The 22,897-nt window shown below is 41.7% G+C and overlaps 1 protein-coding gene across 4 annotated transcripts in view; it reads left to right on the top strand.

The window, feature by feature from the left end:
• TBCEL (tubulin folding cofactor E like) overlaps nt 1–22,897 on the top strand; it is a 49,984-nt gene that overhangs the window by 17,223 nt on the left and 9,864 nt on the right. For 3 of the 4 annotated variants that reach the window (XM_075840110.1, XM_075840112.1, XM_075840111.1), the window contains 6 exons: nt 8,618–8,759; nt 11,901–12,040; nt 14,015–14,196; nt 15,831–16,087; nt 19,143–19,269; nt 20,687–20,803. In XM_075840110.1, coding sequence (XP_075696225.1) covers nt 8,618–8,759; nt 11,901–12,040; nt 14,015–14,196; nt 15,831–16,087; nt 19,143–19,269; nt 20,687–20,803 — 965 coding nt within the window. Of the gene's footprint in view, nt 1–6,194; nt 6,252–8,617; nt 8,760–11,900; nt 12,041–14,014; nt 14,197–15,830; nt 16,088–19,142; nt 19,270–20,686; nt 20,804–22,897 lie in introns of those variants that run through there. The other variant, XM_075840109.1, reaches the window with a different exon arrangement.

Raw genomic sequence — 22,897 nt, forward strand, 5'->3', positions numbered from 1 at the left:
GTGATGTCTTCATTCCCAGCCAGCTTCTTTCACTGCAGACACACAGCGTGACGTCACCCACAGGTCCTTCAACCTTGGCGTCGGAAGAGAGAAGACACATCCACTCCAGGCGTCAGAGGGGACAGTTGAATTTGCAGCAGCGTCACCATGTGCAGGTAAGCATAGCAAACGCCCTAGAGACAAGCATATTAACCTTTTGGACGCCTGGAGCCGATGTATCTTCTTTGTCCGACGACAAGGTTGAATGACCTGTGGGTGACGTCACGCTGTGTCTGCTGTGAAAGAAGCTGGGTGGGAACGATGAGAAGTGTATGATGCTGATTTGTCAGCGTCATACACTTCTATTCACAACGCCCAGTTGGTAAAAACACAATACACGCCCAGTTGGTAAAACGAGAAAACATGCCCAGTTGTCCATTGAAAAGCTCATTTGCATAAATATAAAATTGCTCATAACTTGGGCAAAAATGATCGTTTTTAAAAAAAAAAAAACGTTACTGTTATCTACATTGCAGCGCCGATCACCTGCAATAGGAGATAGGGATTTGATAATCTGGTGACAGAGCCTCTTTAAGTTTTGTCTTAAGTAAGTGAAATGCTCGATTGTGTTGAGATCTGGTGATTGACTTGGCCATTGCAGAATATTCCACTTCTTTGCCTTTAAAAACTCCTGGGTTGCTTTCGCAGTATAATAATTTTTGTTTTTGTCGCCATATTCTGAGAGCCATAACTTTTTTTTCAGTCGATTGAGCGTTATGAGGGCTTGTTTCTTGCAGGGTGAGCTGTAGTTTCTATTGGTACCATTTTGGGGTACATGAGACTTTTTATTTTAGTGTTTGATATGCTAATATCGAGTTTTTGCTCCACCCACTGTGGGCTATTTAAATGCATTAGAACACTTGTGTATTATTGCTTGACAAAGGCTGCGTTGAGCAGTGTGTCCCTTGCACATGTAAATAAAACCATTTTTTGAGATTTCTATTTTGGAGTGCTGCCTCTTCTTGGTCTATATATGGACGATGACATCAGGACCTTCCTCAGTCACAACGCTTCAGTTAGCGCTCCTCCCAGGGGGTTCGGCCAATGATGTATCTCACTATGCGCCTATATAGTTGGGTACGTTGCAGCCTTCCGTCGGAGGTATACATAGGGAATCCGACATATACCTCCGACGGAAGGCAGAAACGCGATGTGGACTAGACTTTAGAATCACATTTAAAATATATAGTTTAAAATATTACAATACCGCCACAATCATTGATCAAGGACCTGATCTCTCTTATAAGATAAGCAGCTGCCAATCCCGAATCATCAAGCCATTTGGCCCGCAGTCCCTCAAATGTATGGGTCTTACCACTTTTAAAGGGAACCTTTCACTAGCCCATACATGTGCACCATGTAAAGGGCAGGGGGGCGTGACGCTTAGCGCTCTGATACTGTCCAATCAGCTACGGACATTGTAGAGCGGCTTGTGTTGTGTGATCTCTCTCGCGAGATCACACAGTCTTTCCTTCACTGTCTGTCAAGAGCTGGAGAGTGAAGGAGAACAGCTTTTGTGCCCACACGATCTCCTTCACGTGCATGCACGGCAGAATGCGCTAATGGCTGCATTTTGTGCCGTGCATGTATGTGAATATGCGCCATTGGTTAAAAAAATGTTCTGCAGCAGATGTGTATTATAAAGAATAATGTACCCCTACTATAAATTATTCCGAATATTAACCGTCACCTGAGAGCTCTGTGACATATATATGCGCACGGCCAGCATAAGAAACTAGTGTAGGGAATGTGGGGCAACGAACAGTACCCTATCTTGTTTTTGGGGGCTGCACAGCGCTCATGGCATCATATTTTAACTCGGTGGTGGAGCCATTTTGATACCCCTCTGTAAAGTGTACCAGTCGTTTATGCCATATTGATTGCGCCCTCATTTCAATGACTCCCTATGGGGAAAAAGTTACAATCGATCTTTTGACTATCGCAGGGAAGCATTGAAATCGCTGTAATCCTGCATTTAAAAGGCCGTGAGCGGGTGATGCCATGTCGCTGTGGAGTCCTAGCCTAATATCTGTGGGGCCCGGCTGCTGGCAATGGCCACGTTCTTTATTGAAATAACATACTCCTATCACAAAATATAGGCAGGATGACCAGTATAATGCAAAATATAACATCTTTATAAGATACAAGATCAAATACAAAATAGAACATGGAACGACAAACGCATGATCCGCACACGTAAATACTGAAAACCTCCTATAGAAAGAAATGCATGGGTAAATACAGCAAAGTGCCAGTGCCCGAACATTAAATACAGCAGCCCCTATAGTGACAAGAGTCGAGGGAAAACAATTAGACGAGACAGAATAGAGACCTTGATCCCCCTCATTTGGTCCGTATTCTGTCCTCCTTTTTCTATTCTGTATTTCATTTTGTATCTAATAAAGATGTTGTATTTTGTATTATACTTGTTATCCTGCCTGTATTTTGTGATAGGAGTATTTCATTTGTTATTTAGGTGGAATCAATTATTGGTGATTTGTGAGTCCTCTGTTGGAGGAATTGAAAGAACATATTTTAATGCGGGAATAGGGACCACTATTAGTGCTGTCAAATAAGTCCACTGTTAGAAGTTATTCACACGAACGACGTAATCGTACTTTTATGGGGCTTTTCACACGGCCGTTTTTTTTAATGGACTATTTGAACGACCCATGAAAAAATAGGACATGTCCTATTTTTGCCAGTTTTCCCGTATACCTCAGTAGACTCTAGTCTATAAGGCATCCGTGAAAGCAGGTACCGCACTTATGCTAATCGGCCGATTTGACACCTGTTCAAGTGAATAAGCCTTTAGTTCTGTAAAATGAGTCCACTATTAGTGCTGTAAAATGAGTCCACTATTAGTGCTGTAAAATGAGTCCACTATTAGCGCTGTAAAATGAGTCCACTATTAGCATTGTAAAATGAGTCCACTATTAGCGCTGTAAAATGAGTCCACTATTAGTGCTGTAAAATGAGTCCACTATTAGTGCTGTACAATGAGTCCACTATTAGTGCTGTACAATGAGTCCACTATTAGTGCTGTACAATGAGTCCACTATTAGTGTTGCAAAATGAGTCCACTATTAGTGTTGCAAAATGAGTCCACTATTATTGCTGTAAAATGAGTCCACTATTATTGCTGTAAAATGAGTCCACTATTAGCGCTGTAAAATGAGTCCACTATTAGCGCTGTAAAATGAGTCCACTATTAGCGCTGTAAAATGAGTCCACTATTAGCGCTGTAAAATGAGTCCACTATTAGCGCTGTAAAATGAGTCTACTATTAGTGCTGTAAAATGAGTCCACTATTAGTGCTGTAAAATGAGTCCACTATTAGTGCTGTAAAATGAGTCCACTATTAGCGCTGTAAAATGAGTCCACTATTAGCGCTGTAAAATGAGTCCACTATTAGCGCTGTAAAATGAGTCCACTATTAGCGCTGTAAAATGAGTCCACTATTAGTGCTGTAAAATGAGTCCACTATTAGTGCTGTAAAATGAGTCCACTATTAGGGTATGTGCACACACACTAATTACGTCCGTAATTTACGGACGTATTTCGGCCGCAAGTACCGGACCGAACACAGTGCAGGGAGCCGGGCTCCAAGCATCATACTTATGTACGATGCTTGGAGTCCCTGCCTCGCTGCAGGACAACTGTCCCGTACTGTAATCATGTTTTCAGTACGTGACAGTTGTCCTGCAGCGAGGCAGGGACTCCTAGCATCGTACATAAGTATGATGCTAGGAGCCCGGCTCCCTGCACTGTGTTCGGTCCGGTACTTGCGGCCGAAATACGTCCGTCAATTACGGACGTAATTAGTGTGTGTGCACATACCCTTAGTCTTGCAAAATGAGTCCACTATTAGTGCTGCAAAATGAGTCCACTATTAGTGCTGTACAATGAGTCCACTATTAGTGCTGTAAAATGAGTCCACTATTAGTGCTGTAAAATGAGTCCACTATTAGTGCTGCAAAATGAGTCCGCTATTAGTGCTGTAAGATGAGTCCACTATTAGCGCTGTAAGATGAGTCCACTATTAGCGCTGTAAAATGAGTCCACTATTAGCGCTGTAAAATGAGTCCACTATTAGCGCTGTAAAATGAGTCCACTATTAGCGCTGTAAAATGAGTCCACTATTAGCGCTGTAAAATGAGTCCACTATTAGTGCTGTAAAATGAGTCCACTATTAGCGCTGTAAAATGAGTCCACTATTAGCGCTGTAAAATGAGTCCACTATTAGCGCTGTAAAATGAGTCCACTATTAGCGTTGTAAAATGAGTCCACTATTAGCGCTGTAAAATGAGTCCACTATTAGCGCTGTAAAATGAGTCCACTATTAGCGCTGTAAAATGAGTCCACTATTAGCGCTGTAAAATGAGTCCACTATTAGCGCTGTAAAATGAGTCCACTATTAGCGCTGTAAAATGAGTCCACTATTAGCGCTGTAAAATGAGTCCACTATTAGCGCTGTAAAATGAGTCCACTATTAGCGCTGTAAGATGAGTTCACTATTAGCGCTGTAAGATGAGTCCACTATTAGCGCTGTAAAATGAGTCCACTATTAGCGCTGTAAAATGAGTGCACTATTAGCGCTGTAAAATGAGTCCACTATTAGCGCTGTAAAATGAGTCCACTATTAGCGCTGTAAAATGAGTCTACTATTAGCGCTGTAAAATGAGTCCACTATTAGCGCTGTAAGATGAGTCCACTATTAGTGCTGTAAAACGAGTCCACTATTAGTGCTGTAAAACGAGTCCACTATTAGCGCTGTAAAACGAGTCCACTATTAGCGCTGTAAAACGAGTCCACTATTAGCGCTGTAAAACGAGTCCACTATTAGCGCTGTAAAACGAGTCCACTATTAGCGCTGTAAAACGAGTCCACTATTAGCATTGTAAAATGAGTCCACTATTAGCGCTGTAAAATGAGTCCACTATTAGCGCTGTAAAATGAGTCCACTATTAGTGCTGTACAATGAGTCCACTATTAGTGTTGCAAAATGAGTCCACTATTAGTGCTGCAAAATGAGTCCACTATTATTGCTGTAAAATGAGTCCACTATTAGCGCTGTAAAATGAGTCCACTATTAGCGCTGTAAAATGAGTCCACTATTAGCGCTGTAAAATGAGTCCACTATTAGCGCTGTAAAATGAGTCCACTATAAGCGCTGTAAAATGAGTCCACTATAAGCGCTGTAAAATGAGTCCACTATAAGCGCTGTAAAATGAGTCCACTATTAGCGCTGTAAAATGAGTCCACTATTAGCGCTGTACAATGAGTCCACTATTAGCGCTGTACAATGAGTCCACTATTAGCGCTGTAAAATGAGTCCACTATTAGCGCTGTAAAATGAGTCCACTATTAGCGCTGTAAAATGAGTCCACTATAAGCGCTGTAAAATGAGTCCACTATAAGCGCTGTAAAATGAGTCCACTATAAGCGCTGTAAAATGAGTCCACTATTAGCGCTGTAAAATGAGTCCACTATTAGCGCTGTAAAATGAGTCCACTATTAGCGCTGTACAATGAGTCCACTATTAGCGCTGTACAATGAGTCCACTATTAGCGCTGTAAAATGAGTCCACTATTAGCGCTGTAAAATGAGTCCACTATTAGCGCTGTAAAATGAGTCCACTATTAGCGCTGTACAATGAGTCCACTATTAGCGCTGTACAATGAGTCCACTATTAGCGCTGTAAAATGAGTCCACTATGAGTGCAGTAAAATGTGTTTCTATATCCCTCCTGAGTGATTAAATTAAATGCACAAGTGCATAGATTACCTGGGACACATGCATGTAGGTATAGGAGCCGTGTTGTAGGGTCTTTGTTTGCAGTCTTACTGATCTTGCAGAATCTTCTGAACTTGAGAATAGTCTGTTATGTCATCGGAGTAAGGATTTAACGTTTCTAGCAGGAAAGTGATCACTATAGCAATGGTTAGGGCTGCACATTTATTTGATATGTGATCTGTATGATCAGTCCTGATGACATAGTAAGGGAGGGGGCAGGCATTAGGCAGTGTTTACTCTCTGTGCAGACAGGGGGGCTAGGAGCGCATGAAGTCATTGTTTTGGGTTCTCCATAGCAACCACAGAATCCTATACAAGGTGCATAGACTTCAACTGACAAATTCCGAGTGATCATCGGTGCTGTGACACTACATGGTATAATGTGGTCCTGGGGTGAAGTTCTGACCTGGTTTGTGGTGAGTGCACACTAAGAACTTACACTCAATTCTGCTCATCCAGTATTGTTTTCTTGTGTGATGGGGGTAGTGATATTGTTGCATATGACACCTCATTAATTTAGAAAGAATGTCATATGTTATATAAGAGAGTCTCCTGGTTTTTGGTGTTGCATCCTATATGTCTTCTTCCCGTTCTACTGTTTGTCTTCTATTTTGGGGTTCGGTTTTGGGTTTCCTTTTTCTTTTTACATAGTGGGAATACTTTCAGCCGGTTTGGTTTTCAGTATCTGGGAGATGCTTGGTCTAACAGTTGATACTATAATTTCCCCTGTGGGGCTGCTGTACAGCGGAAAAATATAGTGTGAAACAAAAAAAAGGTATATTCTGACCTTTTGAGGGACAGACTATGAAAAAAAAGACAAACAAAAAAATATGCAGAATATAAATGCCCCCAATCGTTGCCAGAGCACTAGCCCCAATTACCCTAAATTGGACATTTAATTCCGTATATCTGAACATAAATAAAAAGTTAACACTATATGATTACCAGATCAATTAGATAGGATTTAAAAAAAAGCATAAAGCATTTTTTTTACCATTTTTTTAAACTATAAGCTTAATCATAAAAAAGGGGATTTTTTTTTTTGTGTATAAAAATAATAACAAAAAGAAACCCGCAGTGATCACAAAAGAAAAAGCTCAACAGAAACCACGCTGATAGCCCCAAAAAAAGTTTTACAAAAATTATAGCAGTTTAACTAAATAGATTTATTTACATGTAATGTTGATTTTTAATTCAACAACCAAAAATATATATGTTTGTGCCTACTTTACCTTTTAAGAATTTGCAGCCAAAGGTGGCCCAAGTGATATATATATAATTTTAATTTTTTGGGTTAAACTTGGAGCGTTGCTTACCGGGAGAGCAGGACAGTGTTGGTAATGCTGGACTGGCCCTCTGAATTTGAGACAATTGACTATATGGGTCACTTGAAACAGGTGTATATCTCTCTCATGCTGCACCCATACTCTGGAATACTTCCATTCAGACCCTCAGACTACTAAGGTTCGCATTTAGGCCTGATTCACACGAGAGCTGCGCATCTCGGACGTGAAAAACGATAGTTTTTCACGTCCGAGGTGCATCCGTGCTCAGTGCTACGGGGACGCGATGTCTCGCCTCCATCATAGTTGAGAGTCTATGGAGGGATGTGTGACGCGCGAAAAGAACGGACATGTCCTATTTTCCCACGGACCCTTCACACGGTCCGTTGAAACAACGGCTGTGTGAGCAGCCACATTGAATTACATAGGTCCGTGGGACGGCCGCTTTTTCAACGGCCGTCCCACGGACGTTTAACACGTTCGTGTGAATCAGGCCTAAGTGTGTTTTGAAAAACCTATATATGTGTATGTTTTATGACGGTGTAAAGCCCAGCAGCTGCAGAAGGGGAATGTATGTCACCGACTCAACAAAAAAAAAGAGGTTGTGCAGCAGCTGGGGTGTACTACATCTGTACTCCGATCTAATCGGAACCTCAGAGCTGATTCATGTACATGTGAAGTTTTTCCATTTCAGTAGAGACCGATGTTTTATCTCAGATATTCTCAATACAGCAAGAAAAAAAATCAATGTAGGAAACATGTACTGTACTCCCTCGATAGTTAAAACATTCCTGAGCATGGAGGAGGGCGGTAGAGACAGTCATTGGGCATGCATAACATAATGTAAAACACAACCTTGTTCCCTTCATTTCTACTCAACTGTAAGGAAAAAAAATTGTTTCAAAATTGCCCAATTTTACAAGAAACGCTGACCTTTCTGTATTTAAAGGGTAACTAAACGTTCAACAAACTTCTGACATCTCACTATGACACAAGTTTTGATTGGTGGTGGTCCGAGCAATGAGACCCCGACCAATCACTAAAATGAAGCGGCAGAAGTGCTCGTGTGAGCGCTCAGACACTTTTTTGTTCGGCTTTCGTTCGGAAAGCCGATGTATCAGAATACGGACTCATAGACTTTGTATTGAGCCCGTACTCCGGTACATTAATTTCCGGAAAAAGCCGAACAGAAACGAAGCGACTGAGCGCTCACACGAGCACTTCTACCGCTTAATTTTAGTGATTGGTCGGGGTCTCCGTGCTCGGACCCCCACCAATCACAACTTCTGACATGTCACTATGACATGTCAGAAGTTTGTTGAACGTTTAGTTACCCTTTAAGATAAGGTCACTTTGCTGCGGCAGTTATCACACATGTTGTAGATAAGTCTGGTGTCACTGAGGTTACTTGAGTGACAGGTTTCTAGAACTTATAGGTGTAAAGTGCAGAACGTTTCTTTTTTCAGAGCAATTTGTAATACGCCTTATTGTTCCTCCAGGAAACAGAAATGGAACCACATTGTGGAAGGAGTTTCATGCAGGTTCTGTCTGAGAAGTACAGCCCAGAAAACTTCCCGTACAGGAGGGGTCCAGGTGCTGGAGTGCACGTTCCCCCAGGGCCGCAAGTATCACCTATGAAAGGTAACAGAGACTTAGTTGTAATATGATGACGAATGTTAGCGGAGAGTTATTGTTTTCGGTGTAGGACTGGGACACTACTGTTACGCGGTTAGAGAATGAAGTCCGTAGAGAGAACTGTGGAATCAGAAGAGGACTGCACACAGGACTTAATGTCCGTTAACTTATCAGCTGGGACCATAAACCGACCCCAGCCCACATTATACAATGCTCCAGTTCAAGAGACAACTCACCTTTGCTTTGGGCTGCCCCTCACATGACTGTCAGATCCTCTACGATACACAATACAGGTGCAATCATTTGTACTCACTTTAAAGGGATTTTCCAAGCTTATAAAAAATACACAGAAAAATACCTAGAAGTGTCTGCATATGATGCCACCATAACTCAGGAGTAGTTATTTTTCATTATCTTGGCCAGCTCCGTTGTTATCATTTTGCTAGGGCTTGCTGTGGGTGGGGTTACTATGTAAAGGACTACAGTTCCCTTGATTCCACTCCCCCCTCACAGACATTGCCTCTATTTACAGCTGCTTGCCCCTCTATAACAAGTTGTAAGGTAGTGATTAATCACTGTATTCACACGCAACACAGATCTGCTACTGAGACACTGTCCTGCTGCTAGACTCTGCTATCTGCTTCCCAGCATGAGAAACACGATCCCTCCAGGGACACAGAGGGACGAGGTGGGCAGGGAGCAGTGGAAATAAGAGGCATGTGATGTGAGATGTCCTGTACTACAGGGAGGGGGAGAGGGAAGATAACCACGTCTTTAGTGTACGGGAAATCACACACAAGCAGAAGATAAACACTAGGAGCATGGTCATTTGAGATTGGCTTACAGAGGCATTTTAGCTACAGACAGCACATTAGCAAGAGTCTAACATTACTGCAGTCAGCCCCTTCCAGACATCCGCCGTATATACGGCACAGGTTGGGAGGGGAAGTATGGAGTGGACTCACGGGCACGCTCCATAATTTGCATGTGTCGGCTGCATAAAACAGTCAACACTTTAACGAGCGGGATACCGCTCGTTTAACCCCTTAGATGGCAGTCAATGGCAACTGCGGCTTCTAAGCCGTTAGAAAGGGGAAGGGCCGGCGATGCAATCGCTGGATGCCGATGGTTGTCATGGCAGCCTTGGGGCCTAATGACTGCGCCCAGGTCTACCATCTTTGTGCTCCTACTAAGCCCAGCCAGAGGCTGACTACGAATATATAAATATTGGTGAAATAAGAGAGAGCTGGACTTACCCAGATTTAATGCACTTCAATATCATGTAAAAGGGTTTTCCGTGCTGTGAGGCCATCTGTAGCTCGGTTGCAAATAGCCCCAGGAGGGCAGCAATGTATGGGAATACTATAAATGCACTAGGCAACCCGTTAAACTGCACCTCCACTATCAGTGAGAAACCATTATAGGGCAGGAGGAGTGTGCACAATAATCGTTTTTCTAAATATCTTTAATTAGCGATTTTGCTTCTAGCAGCAGCTCGGACTGTCTATAGTCTGTTCTGCCGGCTGCTCATAACTCTTCAGTGAGAGACAGACCGCCCTGTATGCAGAACGACCGCCAGTGCCATAGGATTCTAGGGCAGCCTGAAAAATCTGCGTTAGATTTACTTCATTATGTTTCATTCACTGGACTCCACAATGTTTGCTTGCACACCTAGGCGGTTTTCAGTATTGCCACATATATATATTTTCCCACAATCTGATATCTATGGAAGTAGCCAGACCGTCTCCTGGCATCTATGAAAAACTGCATTAGAAATGTGGGATCTACCTGCCTGATCCTATTGTTTCTGCCAGGTGACTGGCAGCTGCTGATCATCCCTGTTCTTCTGCTCCTGGCAAAGTGCTTATAAGTGGGGGATGGGGGGGGCATTCTCTAATATGCATGGATTCCTGGAGACCAGGAAAGACTGAATTGCATCTAATATTGAATAACCAGTAGATGGCAGTGTAACGTAATCCATGAGAGCTCACTACCTGAATATAAAAGGCCAATCTATAATGTCACTATATATATGATTTTCACGCACATATACATTATTGAGAATAGGTAGCCTGTCCTACATTACCATGTGTCTCTCTCTTTACATACTTTTCCGCTCTAGGCAGATTTGGTCTAAACGCATAGAATATTATTCTATATATTTTTTCTTTGATAGCCATTTCAGCGTTTGGGCACCTGAAGGTCATAGGTGCTGCGGGATCTTCTTGCTGCTGTGGACACCAGCATTATTGCCAGTCAGTCTGCAGAAGTGCTGGTGGCATGTATTGATGACTCCCCACCACCACCCTGAGGAGATATCTACCAGTCCCTAGTTATGGTGGGAGCGATCAATTTAAAAATGTAATTTTAACTAATAGGAACTTTGTAAAATAGGCTACCAATTGCCTAAGCTATCTCACTGCTCGCTCCCCTGACTGCGCCTCCCGCCTTCACTTCTAAACTTCTGGTAGGAGAAGTGGCCGCAATAATAATCAGAGCTACACATTAATGCAGGAAAATTATAGGTGCCCATACACATTAGATGAATGTCGGCTGGACCCACCGATTTTGTCATGACCGGCCAACCATCTAATGTGTATGGGAGGGCCCCCGACTTTCAGGGAAAGAAGGATCAGGCATATTCGATTTCAAAAAGCCTGATCCTTTTCTCTCAAAAGTTAAGTCTCCGTCCAAAGGTCTTTTGGCAGAGCCCTTTTCCACTCTCATTGAGTAAACATACACATGTGTGTGGGGAGGGGGTCGGGAGGAATAGCTGTCGGCCAAACGAGCGTTGCTCCGACCACTATCTAAGGTGTATGGCCACCTTGATGCCTAGCGCAGGAACTAGATGGAGCGGGGTGCATAACACACAGACGCCAAAAAAAGATGCAGCGCCTACTCGGGCATTGCACTAGGTATAATAACCTAGTCTATCCGTTCGGCTTGGAGTGCTCCTTTAAGTGATCTCGTACTGAAACGTAATTGTTTTATTTTGTGGACATCTGTTTGCACGTTGTAATAGATAGATAGATAAGATAGATAGATAAGATAGATAGATAAGATAGATAGATAGATAGATAGATAGATAGATATAATCACTGCATATTCTATTATTCAGTAGTCTTTATCTATATATTCTTGTTTCAGATCGCTTGAATCTTCCAAGTATATTGGTCTTGAATGGCTGTGGTATCAACCGTGCTGGAGATGAGAGTGAAATTGCTGCATTTTGTTCCCATGTATCTGAATTGGACTTGTCTGGTAACAAACTGGACAACTGGCAGGAAGTAAGAGAAGCGATACATTGTACTTAAACATTAGTGGGATAAAATAATGAACAAACTCCCTTATAGATCTGAAGCTCTGTAACTAATTGTGTGGCGCAGAGAGAAAAAAACCCCTAAACTTCACATACTACGTGTTAAAATGAATCAAATGTATATGGACCGATAATGGCACCTAAAGAAAGTGCAACAGTAATTATTTCCATCATGTTAGACCTCACTGACAGTTGTGTATTGAAATACGGAGTTGAATTCTGCCACAAAGTGTCTACATTTGAGCCTGTGCATTTTTCTCGTAACATGGCGCACAAAACTGAACCGTATTGTGGGCTGTTTGGCGCTGAGTGAGGTTTTGTTTCACAGATCTAATTTTCCTTTAAAAGCAAAAGTGCACTCAGTGCTTCTACGGGAAATCTAGCTCTAATATACGCTCTAATATACCCTAAAGGTTAGAGCATGCTGCCATTTTTTTATTCTACCTCTATATTTTGGTATGGTGGTATTCATGGCCCTATTGAAATACAGCACCACTGTCGGGATCGGACTGCCAGTATAGTATTAGGGTTCTCCAGGAAATAAAGAAAATGAAAATCGAAAAATACATTACTACCGGTAAATTCATAAATACCATTGATTATTTATGAACGCCCATCTTATTATTAGGTTATTTAAAACGGCCACCGTCACATTAGTAAACACAAAACCAGTCCTACATTGGAGAACACACGCAGATAGAAGGGTTGCGGCAGGATACGGGGCTCGAGACCGCCGTAAAATTTTTTACTGCGGAGTATATGTTTTTTACAGGATGCCGTTGTCTAGTCTACTACACTATTTTATATGTCAAAAATAGATATACTGATGTATACCAGCCCGACGGAGGCCGAAAGGACACGTTTAGGCTGAGACACAAAAATGTAATGTGAATGGGGCCTAATTTATAGTGGAGAATCCTGGAGGCTTGAATTCTCTGCAGCTCTTCTTATTGTGTCTCACTGCAATTTAACATTTCAATGAGACAATAAATACCGAGCCTGTGGATTCTTTGTTTTATTCTCCTTCAGACGGGACCTGCATTCATTCATGTGCTTGTAGTCTTTTATCATGTATAACGCTTGTGTACTCACACTCCTCACTTGGGATTGTGCTCTGCAAATAGAGAACAATGCGCCAAAGTGAATTTCTTTCCATCTCCCGGTATTTTACTATACTTTTATTCCACCATAGTTGACATATTACATTATCTGACCGCCACAAAGGATTACTTGGGGTTGCTATAGTCTATCTGTGCTAAAGCCCCTATTACACCGGCCGATTTTGGTGCAGCAAGCGCCGATCAACGAGACAGGTCGTTGATCGGCAGTCGGTTGCTCCTGACACAAGGAGCTATGGATGGGGACGAGTAGTCGTTACTCTGATCGCTCGTCCCCATACATCATGTCGGCAGCGCGTCTCCTGTTCACACAGCGAGGTGAACGCTCGTCTGCCCAATAATCGCCCAATGTAAAACCCTCTTTAGACTGTCACTGAAATACCAGGCAGTGCTTTAGTGGAAAAAAGTACAGTAGATTCCACTGAATATGTAACGTCTATGGGGGCTGCACTTTGCATGTTAAAGGAATATTCTGAGCTGCTTACTGTAAAGGTCTTTTACACGGGCCAATTATCGGGCAAACGGGCATTCACAGAACTGAACAGAAATGTATGTGGATGAGCAATCCTAATAACGAGCGCTCGTCCCCATACTAGCTCCTTGTGAAAGGAGAAAACGAGCGCTGATCAACCAGCTGTCTGGTTGATCGGCGCTCATTCACACGGCTCATGTCAGCAACAAAACAGCAGATGCATTTAGGTAATTCCCCAAGTAAAATTTGGAAACCCGTATGAAGTCCATGAGGATTGTACACCAGATTGTAAATGTCTCATGAAGGTATCATTCTATTATATCAACGGTTTTCCTTTCTAATTTTCCAAAAGGTCAGTAAGATTGTGTCTAATGTGCCTCAGTTGGAGTTCTTGAATCTGAGCTCTAACCCTCTGCACGCATCTGTCTTGGTAAGGAAATGTGCCGGAACATTTTCGGGTATCCGTAAGCTGGTTCTCAATAATTGTAAAGTTTCCTGGGAAACAGTCCACACTTTGCTGTTGGAATTACCGGAGTAAGTATGTGTCACTTTATATGTATGTCTCATGCTGCTGTACCGAGCCCAAGTATGTATGCATTAGTCAGATTCACACGGGGCAGTTTGGTCCAGTATTTGAGTGGATCCCAAAGGGAATGTATCAGGGAAAGACTTGTACTTGTCTTTTTTAGTTTTGCTAAAAAAAAAAAAAAAAGTTGCATCAAAAAGTGTAAAATTGTGAATTTAGCCTTTTAGGCTTTTTAGCTGCGACATAGCAAATTGGCTTCCTTGACACAGGGTTCTAGAAAAGTGACTGGGTATGCGGAGAAGGCAGAGAAAACCCCACAGGCGGTTTGGGCATGTGTTCGACCAGTATGCATTGACATATACCTTTTTTTAACTGTATTGTAAATGGTAGTTGACTATATTTTACAATATCAGGGCATCCTGTCACTGTCCGCTGTGTGCCATACAGTTGCTTACATCTGGGATATATGTCCGACAGGTATGTAATGGGGGCACCACTTGTACTAGCAGCAAGAGTTAATAATAAAGTTTTAATAATAATTGGGATGTATACTGTTTTAGGATCAGACTCATTTTGCCTGGTGAAATGGAGCACGGCCACCACCCATCATAGCGGTGCCAGGACAGGTTGATGTTTGGGCCATTAAACGACACATTTATGTATGCTTTGGCACCCCGAGATGTTTATGCATTACTTTGTGGGCGAAGGGGAATCAAATTGATCTTTGCACTTGGTGGAAAACAGCCCAGCTTCAGTCCTGTGATATAAAGTTGCTCACTGTGTCTTTAGTAATGGTTCACATACAATACTGGCAATAAACATCCCATATGGCGTAGTTGTTATCCAACTCACACTCCTTGGAATGGCCATAATGTCTAATATTGGCTGTAATTGCACCCTAAGGCCTCATGCACACGACCGTAGTGTTTTTCTGGTCCGCAAATTCCAGGACCGTGTTCCGTGAAATGTCCTCCGCAGTTCATCCGTATGTAATCCACAAAATGCGGATGAAAAAAAAAAAGCCTAGGTAAAACAGGATGACGACAGAACTCATTCCCGGTCGTCGCCTAGCAACATTTCCGCAAATCCGCAAACTGCGGATGACACACGGAGGTGTATCCGCAATTTCCACGGGCCCATTGACTTCTATTGGCATGTCCGCATCGAATTTGCGGCCCGTAATAAGACATGTCCTGAGTTTCTGCGGCACGGATTTGCGGACATGCGGAGACCAGTGAAAACACGGATAGTGTGTATGGGCCCATAGAAATGAATGGGTCCGCAATTCTCCCGTGGATTTGCGGGGGAATTGCGGACGCAAAAACACGGTCGTGTGCATGGGGCCTAACAGTATTTTATATGGGTGCGATAGACATCCCTGGATAAATGTAAAACAAATACACTAAAAATAAATGAAAAACAAATCACTAAAGAGATTTAGCATCACCATGATGCCACCCACGAGGTGGGTCATCCATGATGGCTAGGAGATCTCTGCCATATCTGGTAAAGGAAGGGACAGCTGCTCTTGGCACCATGTACATCTTTTCCCAAAGCAAAGCACCGTGTATTATTTATATTATGAATTATTTTTAATACCGTATCTCACTCTAGTGTAATACAACCATGTCGTCTTTTTCAGCTTGGAGGAACTATTCTTGTGCCTTAATGACTATGACACCATAGTGACTTCTCCGGTTTGCTTTCGTTCCCTAAAGCTTCTTCATATAACGGACAATAATCTTCAAGATTGGTCAGATGTTTGTAAATTAGGCACGATGTTTCCTTGTCTCCATACCCTTGTCCTTGCAAATAACAACATTTTGGCCATTGAAGATTTGGAGGGATCACTATCACGGCTGTTTCCAAATCTCCGCTCAATAAGTCTTCATAAATCAGGTGAGACATGTCTGAGCTTTTTTTAAATCTGGAGTATTGTTTTTCCGCAGATTTTGTCATTGTCGTATGATGATCGAGTCAGTTGGGGCACATTCTCTTTAATGAAATGTTCTATAAAAGTGGCGTAGTGTTGGTTAGAAAAATGGCACCATATTTATGAAAGATGTGCACCATTCACAATCATGTTCTGGGACCTGTATTTTGGTTTTCAAGCACATGAACAACATCCATGAGGCGGTGTAAGTGTGTCTAGTACGTTGTGGGTCGATCCACAATATTTTGTAGCTTTGCCATGCTGAATGTTCTTCTTTTGTCATGTTCCTTCATCATTACTGCTGTTACGGTTTTAACAAACAAAGTATTTTAGTTTTTTTTATATACTAAAAAGTTTCCAATATACTTTCTGCCTCAATTCCTCATGGGTTTTTAAGATCTCTGCTTGCTTGCATTCTTACTAGGAACCTTTATTGTTTACTTCCAGTAGATAAAAATCTGTCCATGGTTATTCGATAATCACACGGGTGCACAGCTCATTCCATGATAAGAGCTCCGATACACATAGGGGCAGATTTACTAAGACCGGCGTTTCATATGCCAGTTAAGTATTAAGCCCGCATATGGCACATGCCTCTTAATCCATTTGTCTAATATTCTGCTGTCCGTGTGCCTAAAAGGGAAATCTACGCCAGCTATAAACTGTTTCTGGTGTATATTCTGGTGCCGCTGATGGCCACTTCCACAACGCGTCACCCACTTTTTTGAAAAGTTCTGTAAGCGGCAGAAAAAAACAGTAAAAAGTCTCAAATTATCACGCAAATATGATTTGTGTAAAGTCATAAAGCCCTTCATAAATTCTCACCATACTGTAACGAGCCCTTCACCTGTGTCTCCATCACAAGACTGACAGATTTATATCCCTTGGCAGTAAACAATACAGGTTCCGATTGAATTACTGCAAGCAGAGATCTTGAAAACCTTGCAGAAAGGATATAGAAAGTATATGGTAAAATTGCATAACTTTTTATTTTACAATAAACCGACTTTTACTTGCTGAAACGGGAATCCACTTTTCGACTGTTACTTGGAAAACGGCAGCTGGAATCTTTTGGAAGGCATTTTATCCATATATTTTTCTTTACAATCGATATGCCGGCACTTGCTAGACGTATGTAAATATATTGCTTGCTGTTGATACTGGGTCTTTAGATACTTCTAAGCAGCGTCTTGGTAGAAAGTGAGGGGTGCCGGCCATACATCATATTTAATTCCCAGACACCACTGCATATTATTGCTAAAAGTGATCCTGCACATTCAGGCATCCTAAATAAATGGTGTTTGGAAATAAATGCAGATTAATTATTACTATTGTTGCCCCTTTTGTTTCTTTTAGATCATCAGAAAATCGCTGGTATCTCTAGGTAGATATTACCAACAAGCAATGTATTAGGCCCCATTCACACGACCGTAGAATTTGTCCGCAATTACCGACCCATTCATGTCCATGGACACATTCCCGTATATTTACGGGAAGGTGTCCGGGCCGTAGAAAGCCTCCGCAAAAGATAGGACGTGTCCTATCTTTTGCTTTTTACGGACTGTGCTCCCATACTTTGTATGAGAGCATGGGCCCAAAATGCGGGTGGCTGTCCGTGCCCGCCAGCGGCCGGCTGTGCACGTAATTGCGGACCCTGATTACGGGCATGGCCGCGTGCATGGGGTCTTACTCAGAAGTAACCTGTCATTCTTGGATGATGGAGCAGAAACTAGAAATAACCGAAAAAATAATATGTTAAGGAACGACATTCATACCCATTCCCTCATAATGTTCTTACTAGAAATATTGTGGCTGCATCCAGTGTTAGCCGGCTGGTGGATATTGTGGATATTCTGTTCTGATAATGGGTTTACAAATCCCCACCCATTCAGGTTATTTTCAGTACACCCTCTTGCTATTCATGTAGTTTTGCAGTATATTATTTAAAAGGGAACTCCAGTCAAAATGTTATTTTGATTTTTCATAGATACATGTGAGAAGATCACATTAGTGACGTCTGAGATTTTGGACCTGCCACTGATTTTAGGAACAAAACCAAGAGTCTGTTCCGGAAAATTCACACACAACTGTCTAAGCAAAAGTTGAATTATGTCAATGACAGATTGCTAAGATAGTTGTGCCGGAAATCTTGGAGTATTGTCAAAGGCTATGTTCATATTTAGCGGATCAGCTGCGGAGAAATGTTGCAACAAATCTGCTGACAGCCGTAGGGAAATCTGCAGTGGCAAATCCGCAGCAAATAGTGAAGATTTCCCTGCGAGTGTGTCGAGGAAGTGGGAAAAAAACGATACTTGCACCCCCATGGCAACGCTTTACTGGACCCCGTCGGTTCCTGTTCGCTCAGGCTTCAGCGAGGACCTGCCGACACATGTGATGGGCTGCAGCGATCACCACTAGAGGCCAGGTGTACAGAGACCGATGTGGCGTTGCCACAAGAGCACCAAGGGAGGCGAGTATAGTGTTTTTTAGAGTCCTTTCATTCTGGAAATCAGTGGCAGTCCGAGGTGATAGAATCTGTCATCTTCTCAATTGCATCTATGACATATCCGAAAATCTTTTTCACAGGATTTCTCATTTAAAGTGGCGCTATTCACTTTAATGGGAAACTGTCATCACTTTCTCCTATGAAATAAACCTAGAGAGGTGTAAAGACCCTCAATGGTAGGGGTTACTTTTTTACATTTTATAGATTGCGGTATAGAACTGAGCCCTACTATATTTTCTGCTGGGAAACTAATGTAAATTTTGGTTGAAGGAAATCTTGGCTAATAACACGATCTGTTTGCTGTACAGATAATAGGGCTCAGTTCTCTATTATACTGTGATTTATAAGATGTAAAGAGGTAACCCCTGACGTGGTGACAGGTCCTCCGTAAGTGCACCAGCACCGACCATAAAAGCGTTGGGATAGATCGGACCCTTATTATGCACAGTTGACAGCTGCGTTCTATTGTGTAGGTAACCAATTTGACCTGTGAATATTTATCTCTGTTTCTTCAGGTATAAATTCTTGGGAAGACATTGAGAAACTAAACACTTTGCCCATGCTTGAAGAAATCCGATTATTAGGTATACCTCTTGTGGAGCCTTACAGCACAGAGGAACGTAGGAAATTAGTTATTGCAAGGTAATTATTATATTTGGACAGAATCATTACTACAGTACAATTCTATTTACTATATGGGATGCACATGGCTCCAGGTCTCTTAACAAATTTGATGGGTTTTTTTCTGTTCTTGCCCTAACACACGTAGAAAAGGCCCGAAAAAGTTATTTGCCAGTAGCAAATTTCTACACCCATCGGCTTCCTGGCTCATGAGATTGGTCCAGCCCCGTTTTACTAGCTGTACCTAAATAATAATGCATAACTCCACCCGCGAACTGAGATCCTGAAGTGACATCACACCGAAGAGCGGCTTTACCGAGCCCATTCACTTCAGAAATAACTGGGAGGAAATAAGATGGTGACTGGTGAATCTTGATTCCTAACAAATTAAAGTGGTAGCTTTGTATAGTCAAGAAAGAAAATATGGAACCTATTGGGACCCTGTTAGGAATCAAGGTTCAAAAGGGTTCACCATTGACCATCTTGTTACCTTCAGGTCAGTTCTGCACACATAAGGCCCTGTTCACATCTGTGTCGGAGGCTCCGTTAGGGGCCTTCCTCGCAGAGTCCGTCATTTTTGCTCAATAAAAAAGTGCAGCATGCCGCGCGGTTTTGTCTGGCAAAACAACGGACATCATGACGGAAACCCAACGGAACCCATTAAAGTCAATATGTTCCGTCCCCGAATGCATGTGAATGGGGCCTAATTCAATTTATTTGAACTATAGATATTATTTTCATGTTATTATATTAAAACCCTTTATCATGGTCAAAAATCGTAAAAGGCATTGTCCTATCAGGACATACTATTTCCTAAACTCAGACACACTGATGGAAGCTGTATGCAACCACACATTACCCTTTGGCATTTCATAGTACCCATTTAATTGTAGCGACCACGTAAGTACATGGTCGTGCCGAGTCCACCAGAGTGCGAGGAGCTCTTTGCAGTGGATCTCCGCTCTGACTAGTAGAGGGGAGTCCTAAGTGGGGGTCTTCAATCTATGGCATTCATATGCCATAAAAAAAAGCCTTGCTATTGGCTTAAAATGTCACGTAGAACTTCTTTAAATACACAATCCAGATGCAGAGGCCTCAGATTGTGCACAGGTTTCTAGTTTTGTCACTTTTGTAATTCCTTTCGAAAAAGTATTATCACATTATGAAAAATCTCGAGACGGCAGCGATAAATTACTTTGCGGGTCCCACAATCGCTGTGGAATTTGGAGATGACCTGGATGATATTCATACTTACTAAAGTTTCTTGCACGCAGTATTTCTATGGGGTCACTCTAGTACATTTAAGTCTTTTGGCAGTAAGACCTGGGAGTGAAAGCATATTGATTTCATGAAAGACAGATCAGGGCATTCTCCTCTCCAGTTTTAATGCAGTGTAGTGATGGCCTAGCTAATCTTTTCCTCTCATATAAACTCCTAGATTGCCGTCTGTTTCCAAACTGAATGGCAGTGTTGTCACAGAAGGTGAAAGAGAAGACTCGGAGAGATTCTTCCTCCGTTACTATATGAATGTCCCAAAGGAAGAAGTTCCATTACGGTGAGACTATAGACAAGAGAAAATATAAAAAAAAGGGTAATAAGGAGGGCTGATGCCGAGGCACAATTTACTTTTCTTGTAGGGAAGTCTGAAGAGTAAATATTGGTCCTGGGACATAATGACCATCATTGTCCTCATTAAATTATCTTCATCTCTTTTCTAGGAACTCATCACGTCTAGTAAATCTGCGGCCCAGTGCAAGTAAACGAAATAGCATTCAGCTGAGCGTATCAGTGAAGCTTATCTTGGATATGTACTTTTTAGCAATTTAGGATACTAGAGACTGATCACTTGTAATGAATTTTCCGTTCAGTCTTCTCATATGTACAATGGCCATCTTCATTGATAGACCGTCCATATTTCAATGCCATTTTGGGTGGTTATATCACAGAGGTTTACTATGTACAGTATGTATATGTGTGTGTAAATATACTGTATATACAGATATAACACATTGGATTTGCATATATAGTAAAATACACTATGGAACTGGATTCCCTCCGAAGCAGAATATAGGCTGCATTTTCTGTCTATAACACAGGCTGCCATAAAACAGAGTATGGATGTGCTAATGACTAAGAAGCTGCAGGAAATCGCTTTGTTTTCTGTTTATGCACTGAGTTTTTAGGCTTTTATTCATGTATTTATCATGCCTTCCTAAAGGGGTTGTATGGCCATAAACATTAATGATATATGCCATCAATATGTGATTGGTGTGATCCAACTGCTGTGACCCCTAATGATCATGAACGAATGGGTTACAGCGCTTTTTTCGACACATAGCTCTACTCACGTCAATTTGTTGTCTGGTACTGCGACAGTGCATGGACGAGCGTGGCTCTGTGTCTGAAAAATATCAGGAAGAACCACGGTACTCCATCCTTGTGGTCGTGGCCCAGTGATCGCCACTGATCACACAGTGATGACCTATTGTAAGGATAGGATGTTGAAAACCATATTACTTTTTTTAAAGGATTTTTTTTTACCATGGGCAGTACTTAGGATCTTTATTTCTAATAAATTTTACTAATTATCAGATATGACAAAAGGAGTTGGCAGTAAGCATAACATCCTTATATGTGTTATTAGATGTGGCACTATTCGATGTATAGTAATATATAATTAGACTATTATATATAAAAAAAATAATATATATATATATATATATATATATATGAGAGAGAGAGAGGGTAAATCTCATAATCATGAAACTAAAGATACAAAGTACACAGTGGTGTCCTGCGCCCTTGCACTATTTTATTGCTATACTTAGTCTTATACAGTTCAATCGTTGATAAAGAAATGACAATAACTTACTGTATATAGTTTGGCACTCTCTATAGGAATAGGAGCAATGTATATCACAGTGCCCCGAAATGTACAGAAACAGCTTGGAGGATGCTCTATTCCTTTAAGGAGAACCTTTCACCTCTCCTGATTTGTCGGTTTTAGTAAATAATTACATTACCCATGACATAACAATTCTGGAGCATCTTTTCTTAGAACTCTGCGTTGTGCCGTTCCTCTGATATTCCTTCTACAAATGTATGAATAAATTGACAGCTGGGTGTTACAAGACCTTCGTGTGTCCCTAAACAAACTGACACTGTCCAATCAGTGCTGACCGAGTGAGACTGTGTATGGACACGCCCTTTTACAAGGGGAAAGGTAACACCCAGTTGTCAATTTATTCATAAATTTCTAGGAGGTATAACAGAGGAACAGCAACACACAGAGTACTAAGAAATATGTTCCAGAATTGTTATTTCATGGGGAATACAAGTATTTACTAAAAAAAATAGATCTCTCAGGAGAGGTGATAGGTACTTTTTAGGCCTAATGTACACTTCCTATTATGTAGCACTCACTTTTCTTGTACAGTAAAGACATGTTAACATGTACCGGCTTCTGCTTGAATTTCTGCGTTAGTTTAAAATAAAATAATTCAAATGTAGTGATTTGGAATTGTTAAAAGTCCAATTCATAATGTACAGTTCCGGTTATACTCTTCCCGATATCCACTGTACATGTACGTCAGAAGGCAAAAAATGGAGCGGGCTTAGGCTGGGTTCACACGTTTTTTGCAGGAGGAAA

This window comes from Rhinoderma darwinii, chromosome 10 (genome assembly GCF_050947455.1).
Source record: "Rhinoderma darwinii isolate aRhiDar2 chromosome 10, aRhiDar2.hap1, whole genome shotgun sequence".
Classification (NCBI taxonomy): domain Eukaryota; kingdom Metazoa; phylum Chordata; class Amphibia; order Anura; family Rhinodermatidae; genus Rhinoderma; species Rhinoderma darwinii.